This window comes from Triticum urartu, unplaced genomic scaffold (assembly GCF_003073215.2).
Source record: "Triticum urartu cultivar G1812 unplaced genomic scaffold, Tu2.1 TuUngrouped_contig_6226, whole genome shotgun sequence".
In the NCBI taxonomy this organism is placed as follows: Eukaryota; Viridiplantae; Streptophyta; class Magnoliopsida; order Poales; family Poaceae; genus Triticum; species Triticum urartu.
Genome location: NW_024116969.1, coordinates 877 through 8,557, shown reverse-complemented (window position 1 = coordinate 8,557; position 7,681 = coordinate 877). Strand labels below are relative to the sequence as shown.

The window sequence follows — 7,681 nt, the reverse complement described above, 5'->3', positions numbered from 1 at the left end:
CCCCGCCGCAGACATAGGAGGTGATCTCTCTCTCCCCCTCTCCCTATCACGCACTGACAGCTTCCTGATCTGATGTCGTCTAATTTCGACATCAAATCGTCAGTTACAGTTTATGGTGAATGAGGCAACTTATTAAGCGGCTTCGCCCATCGCCATTGAAGTCTGTAATATGTTCGCTCACCTTCGTTTTGATGCTCTGGCACAGGTGCCAAAGATGCAATGAAGGAGAGTTTTGTGGTAGAGCAATCAGAACCGCTGGCCAATCCAAAGGTTGTCAATGCAGAAATGGATATGGTTTAGATTTCTCTGTCTGCTATATTGGTGTTGGTGTGGGAAGATTAGTGTGTGCTAAACTGGATTGATTCCATGACTTTGTAGGATAGTGGCGAACCAAAGCGTAAGGTCGTGAAGCGGAACAGTAAGCTAGAGAAGGACAGGGAGTTGTTGCAACTTGCCCAGAGGTACCATGGAGTGGTAGCGGAGAGGGATGCAGGCAAGTTTCTATTATCCAAAATGTGACCCCGATGCTTAGTTCTCCAACAGTTGAATGAAATGGATAAATCCGTTGGTTACTCTCAGTTAAGGATCCACTGTTAAAAACCCCACAGCTGTCCTTTGTTTGGAATAAAGTTATCTAATAACCATGTTAATATATAACGTGTGGTAATTTGAAAACTTCTGGATTCTTCTCATTAAACAAAACAAAACCTATGTAACTAAATACTGATCACTCTGTTCTTTTTTCCTTTGTATGCACACTCGTAAAATCCTTCCTACCTTAAAATGTATTCTTTTGGTCTTTCATCAGAAATTATAGCATGGAACATCTGGTGGACCAGACACATTTAGCAAGAACATAGCAAAATCTCCATTCTGCTTCTTCCATGGACAATTGTCCACTCTATATAGGAAAGATGCATTATATGATCGTTCCATCACTATATAAATCTATTCATTTATTTGAAATTTGGGTTAGCAATGAACACCCCCTAAACGGAGACAGCTCAATTGTGCATATTCCATTAAAGGATTTAGAATTCATTAACATTTTTGTTGAAAACATGAAAATCACAGTTAAGATTCTTTGTAGCTCCTTTAGACGGAAGGATTGTCATCCCCTAGAATTTTTTCCTATAGAGGCACATGGGATCAGAAAACTAAAAGACAGTGAACACGAAAATTCCTATGGTTTCCATAGGCCATACACCCCTATTCCGTAGAATTCCTAGCCAAGGCTTAGAGATCTAGAATTTTTTTCTGTGTCTGGCAACTGTGGGCTATGGCAACGCATCTAATAATCCCTAAAGAATACTCATGTGTTTTTTTATGGTGCAACCAGATAATCAAATAGTTTCTATTACTTGTTCATGTGTTTTCAATTCATGCAGGATTCAATATGTCATGACATTTAGTTATTGTGTATTTTTCTGTTCCTGTGTTTATCGTTCATGTATTCTTTTTTTCTTTCTGAGAAAACGCAAAAGCTTTGCGTTTCATTGCATTGATAGAGAGAAGAGTCATTACAAGCTCCAAGAAGGACGCACCCGACGTATAATAGCCCAAGCAAGGCCACACCCAATGCACAACGCAACGCCCCTAGACGCTAGTCACCGCTCCCTTCAGGAGCAAAGCCGCAAGCCCAGACACGCCCGCCAGAGCCCACTGCCTAGCCTTCGACTTGATTGCGTCATGATGCTTCCAGATGCACCAAACCACTAACTGGATGACTGAGGACGCGCCTTCCGAGCCAAGAACCCGAGGTAGGAAAATAGAGGCAAGTTTCTTGCCACCAATCCACAAAGTCCGCCCCCTCGGCTGGGCCAATAGCAATCGACCTGAACCAGGAGAGCACTTGCCAGAGAGGAGGTGGGCCATTGTCTCCTTGGACTGGTCGTATAGCACAAAACTCGATGTGTGCTGCAAGCCATGACGCCCAAGACACTTTGATCTGGTCAAGCGAGCCACAGGAAGAACTTGACGAGCGAGGTCCGACCGCGCCCTCAAAGAGAGCGTCATAGCAACTCTTGGACATGTACTGCGCATCCGCCGTCCAACGCCACTGGAGGGCGTCCGTGTGGGGAGCAAGCTGCACCAGGCAGGCCAACCGGCAGATGGCACAGAGCCGGCGCCCCACCCCGCCCCCGATATCCGAGATCCAGCGTCGATGCGATCGGGCATCCCGAAGAGTCAGGGAGACCAGCTGGTGCAGCTTGGGCGCTATCTCTGAGATTGCCCGACCATCAAGCCAGCTCAGTCGCCAACCACCATCTTGGTGGATGCGGTGAACACTGCATGTTCATCCCAGGAGAACTGGAGGCCGGGGCCTTTCCAGGGGAGGTTGGGATCAGTGGGCATCCTCCAGAGCCAGTGGACTCGGAGACTGATTGCCACCCTCCTGAGGTTCAAATCACCCAGGCCGGCCAGACGAAGGGGCCTACACACCCAATGCCAGTTGACGTGGCAGTGGCCGCCCTGCCAAGCAAAAGGAATCCCCTGGGGATCTTATCAATCTGCTTCTGGGACCGCTTGTTCAAGCCAAGAACCACCACCTAGTGCAATGGCATGGGGGCTAGGACCGACCTGACCAAGGTTAGGCGCCCAACCTTTGCCATCATCGATGCCCTCCAAGTTGGGAGGCGATCCGTGATCGTGTCAACCAATGGTTCGAGAGCCACACTTGACAACTTCCGGAGGGCGAGGGGGATCCCGAGGTACTTGGTCAGGAATGGAGCCAGCTGACACTCCATCACCAATGCAGCCTTGAGGCCACCTCGTCCGAACAACCTATCGTGGACACCAAACATGTAGCGAAGTTGTTGTGCAACCCCGACGTGTGCCCGCAGAGCGCTAAGAAGCTGCGAACAGCGAGCAACACCCTCCTATCCGGGTGACTGAAGATGATCACGTCGTTCGCGTAAAGCGAGATGCCGGCAAACGAAGTGCGAGGCGCGTGACTACGGAGCACCCCGAACTCCCTGGCCCTGGTCAAAACAACCTGTTGAGGGTGTCGATCACCAACACGAACATGGGGGATAGCAGGTCACCATGTCGCAGCCCCTTCTGTTGCCATATCGGCGGCCCGGCTCACCGTTGAGCATCACAGTTGTGCTGCTCGAGGACAGCAGGATGGCAACCCACTCACGGAAGCGTCCAAGCGAGGCCCAAAGCCGATCCTACGCAGCACCTCGAAGAGCAATGCCCAAGACACCAAGTCGAACGTGTGAGAGATGTATTCAGAAGAGGCCCAAAATTATTTTGACCGCAGTAGAAATAATTGCCTGGAAGTGTATTGGTTAGAAATCATATTTCCATAGAGTGGTAGCAGAGAGGGATGCAGGCAAGTTTGTATTATGTGAAACCATGATCCCGACTACATGCCTGTTTTTTCAACAGTTAAGGGTTCACTGTCCAAACACTACAGCTTCACTTTTTTTGGTTGGTATAATGTTCTATAATATTCATGTCATTAGAACAAAGCAAAATAGATCTAACTCAATACTCATGTATGCACATGGTACTCCTAAAATCCTTCCTACCTACTAAGATGTGCTGTTTGCATTTTGTCTCCTGCAGCCATTGCAGTTAAAGAAAAATTAGAATCTCTTTGTAGAGAATTTCAGCGTCAAAACAAAATGTTAAAGGTATGTTCAGTTAGTTCTGAGATGTGAAACTAGTATTCATAAGTATTTTGCACTTCTGTTCAACTGTGATATATCTTAGGTCTGTGGTTCAGGAAGAGTGCCAAAGGGTGTCAACAGAGGGGCAGAACTTTCGGATGGAGATGTCCGACAAATTCGAGAATGCTATGAAGGTCAATGATACGTTACATGACAGTAATCTGAAATAAATATTTATGAATGTCCTTTTTAATTTCATTACCAAATACATACTCTATGAGATTGGCTGCCCCCCATGAATGGGGGATAGCCTGTTTTACGTTCCTGGCCAGCTTGATCCCTGGCTTTGACTTAGTCATTAACTGGAGTACTTTTTATCCTTTATTTACCATTATATTTATGATATTTTATAGGCTGTCAGTGTCAAGCTTGAGGAGCAGAAAAATGAATGCATTGCTCAGTTTGAAGAGAACAATTCGTAAGACTACTAAGCTTAGGCATGTCTTCATTTTTAAGAGTTTCAATAATTGAAACAACCTCGATTCACAACAAAGTTACATACGTAATGATGGCTGCTATTTTGTAGGCTGAGAAATAAACTCAAAGACCTTGCTGATCAATATAATATCATTCAGCAGAAATATGCTCATCAGGTATGCTTGACCAGTAGCTCCAAGGATCCAATACTGCCACAAGCCCACAACAATGATTTATGTGTTGTTTATTGAACTTCCTATGAACTTTTGTTTCTCGTTGGCTCATCATACCTGCAGCTGAAAGAAAAGACGCTGGAACTTGAGCTTGCTGATCTGAAAATTCAACAGCATCAAGCGAAAGCAGCTCAAGAACATGCCCAAATGGTATTGTATGCTGAGCAAGTTTCTCAACTTGTCACTACTGAGAAGAACCTGCGGGTGCAGCTAGCTGCTGATGGTGAAAAATTTCAGCAGTTTCAGGTACTTTTGCAGAGAAAATCCTACTCTTAATTCTTAATTCTATTGCTCCAGTTTATCTTAACGGTGAATTTCCCCTCCCCCAGTAGATGAGCACATAAACAGCATTGAGAAAATTCCTTATTTGACACTATCTTAAAATCTGCTTCCTTATTTGACACTGGAAAAGTTTTTCTTCCCTATTTGACACAAGTTCTAAATTTTATTTCCTATATGACATTTTCGTCCATTTTGAGCCTAAATGACACCTGAAAAGACTCTTTTGCCCCTCATGTGGTATGTGTGTGGGGGGCAATAGCGCGCACACGCAGTATCAGTGCGAGGGCAGGAGCACACACGCAGCAACACATACACCACACGCAGCATCAGTGCGAGGGCAGGAGCACACACGCAGCAACACATACACATGCACCAACACACACGCAACAACACGCACGCGCGTGTCAACACACATGCACGCGCCCCCACACGCAGCAACACACACTTCACGCAGCACACACACACGCAGCAGCAGCAGCACACACGCAGGCAGCACATAGGCACACAACCGCACACACACACGCGCACGCGCACGTACACACGCAGTAGCAAACACACGCAGCAGCACACATGCAGCAGCAGCACACACTCAGGCAGCACATAGGCACGCAACAGCACACACACACGCATGCACGTACACACGCAGCAGCAAACACACACGCAGCAGCACACATGCACACACACATGCAGCAGCAGCACACATGTGCGCGTGCACCCACACACGCAACAGCACACGCGCGCGCACACACATACCACATGAAGGGCAAAATCGTCTTTTCAGGTGTCATTTAGGCTCAAAATGGACGGAAGTGTCGTATAGGGAATAAAAATTAGGACTAGTGTCAAATAGGGAAGAAAAACTTTTCCAGTGTCAAATAAGGGCATCTCCAACAGATTGTATGTTAGTCTTGTTGGTAAAATGTCCATGTCATCAACCAACAAGCTATCATACAACTACTCCAATGGGTTGTATGTAAGCTATCCAATAGATGGTGAGAAAATAAATGTGATTGCTCTCTATTTCATCTTGGAGCTTGTGCAAAGGTTGTTGGTTAATCTACATACAACTATGCTCTCTCTCCACATTTAATATATGCCACATCATCACTATGTCCTAGGTGGCAAAATTACCAACACCTATCTTACAACTGTTGGAGATGCCCTAAGGAACCAGATTTTAAGACAGTGTCAAATAAGGAATTTTCTCAACAGCATTCCAGCTTATCCATTTTAATGGGGATTATAGGTGTAAATGTTGTGTTCCATTATATCGTTTCAGGATGCCCTGTCAAAAAGCAATGAAGTGTTCGAAACTTACAAGAAGGAAATGGAACAGGTTTTTACCCATCTCACTTCACACTCATCACTGTATCTGCTATTCTGCTTTGAACCTTTGTTCTTATTAATTGCTCTGCCTACAGAACTTAAAATTTATTTTGTTATCTCCACATTAGATGGTGAAGGCGATAAAAGACTTTAGGAAGCAAAATGAAGCCCTGAAGAACAAGTGCGAGAATTCAGATATTGCTCTTGTGAAGCTCATTGAGGAGGTAATGCATACATTATACAAACTAGTTAGGATGCTCGAAAACAAGCGCACCTACCTGATCTTATTTGTTTGAAGCTAATAGCCACATGCTTTGATAGCTCATATTAATCTCCTTTAATACCATACCCGTGTGTGGTATCACCTTATTTATTTTTTATGGTTACGCAGTTTCATCTACCTTAGCTTGCATACTAGGAGAATTTTGTGCAAGTTGGTACGCATGTTGCTAACTTAGAACCTATTTTTGGTCATGCGTGCAGCGTGAGGTGATGAAGAAGCAACTAGACAAATATAAGAATCAAAAGGACAAACTCGAGTCCCTGTGCCGGTCGCTACAGGCAGAAAGGAAACAAAGCCCATCTGTCAGTATTCCTAATGATGCCTCTAACCAAGAAGATGTTACAAGTCAGAAACAAAGCCCATCTTCCAGTATTCCTGATGACGCCTCTAACCAAGAAGATGTTACAAGTCAGCAGCCAGAGGTATAGCGTTTTGGTGCTTCATGGTGCATGCCCTTGGTGCTGCTGCTCTCTATGGTATAACTTGGCGAGATTTTCTGAATCCTGGCAAACGATATATGCAATACTTTTACCCTGCTTTGCTTGTGATTCTCTGGGAGCTGTGGTATGTGTATATCACACACCCAACCGAAACTAGTTGCCTAAATATCTCATCGTTTGAGCAATTTCAGAGTGGCTTTGGTTTCTCAGTGCAAAGAGCTGTCGAGTTCGAGTTTGTAACCAGACCAGTGTTACAATTTGTTCCTTTTTCGTGTGATTGGATGGTAGAACATCAGTCTTTTAGAAACAAACCGAATGTGTGCACTGGTGAACTGATCAACATTCTGTGTTAAGCAAGTTTTATACTTATATTAGCGAGGAGTGCTTTGTCACTGTGTTAAGTGAGTTTTATACTTGGTACTCCCTCCGATCATAATAAATGTCGCAGCTTTGAACTAAGGTTGGGTCGGAGGAGTACTTCATATTGAAGAAATCAAACAATATATACTCCTGGTCTCCAGGGAGGTAAAAAGAAGGTAAATGGGAGTGGTGGTGGGTTTTTTTTTTTGCCACAGCTTTTACAAATGTCGTTTCATGCTGAAATTTTGCAAGCGCCGAAAACTTTTGTCAATGTTTGTCACTAAAATAATTCTGTTTTTTTTTAAAATATCAATATTTTTTGATTTTACTGTTCACCCACCCGAGCTCATTTGAGCTCAGGACTAGAAGTACTTTTGAGGTAAATGTTGTTACACTGTTATTTTGCTTGAAAAGCCAAACACATTCAATTTGTACAGGAAAACTAGCTAACTACCTGTTCGTTCGTACGGATAAAACAAATTAGACCATCTCAAGTCGCAAGTGACGCTTTATTCGCGAGATCGCCCCCCTTCTCTACGCATGCATTCCCAAAAGGTGCAGAAAGGCCAGGACGGTCACCGAGGGCTTGCCGGGACACCTATGGGCGCGAGACATTCATGATGAAATCGGCCAGTACCTCCTACTGTGGTGCCTGATCGAGGC

The 7,681-nt window shown here is 44.8% G+C and overlaps 1 protein-coding gene across 1 annotated transcript; it reads left to right on the top strand.

Moving 5' to 3' along the window:
- Position 1: 1 nt before the first annotated feature.
- On the top strand, positions 2-7,032 carry LOC125530318 (alpha-taxilin-like; the record flags this gene model as incomplete). The annotated part of the gene is given in 11 exon segments (XM_048694715.1): positions 2-20; positions 206-270; positions 379-493; positions 3,574-3,641; positions 3,734-3,811; positions 4,031-4,095; positions 4,204-4,270; positions 4,391-4,573; positions 5,889-5,945; positions 6,064-6,159; positions 6,419-7,032. Coding segments are annotated over 11 exon segments (1,041 nt in total), but the record flags the coding sequence as incomplete, so codon positions are not given.
- Positions 7,033-7,681: the final 649 nt, after the last annotated feature.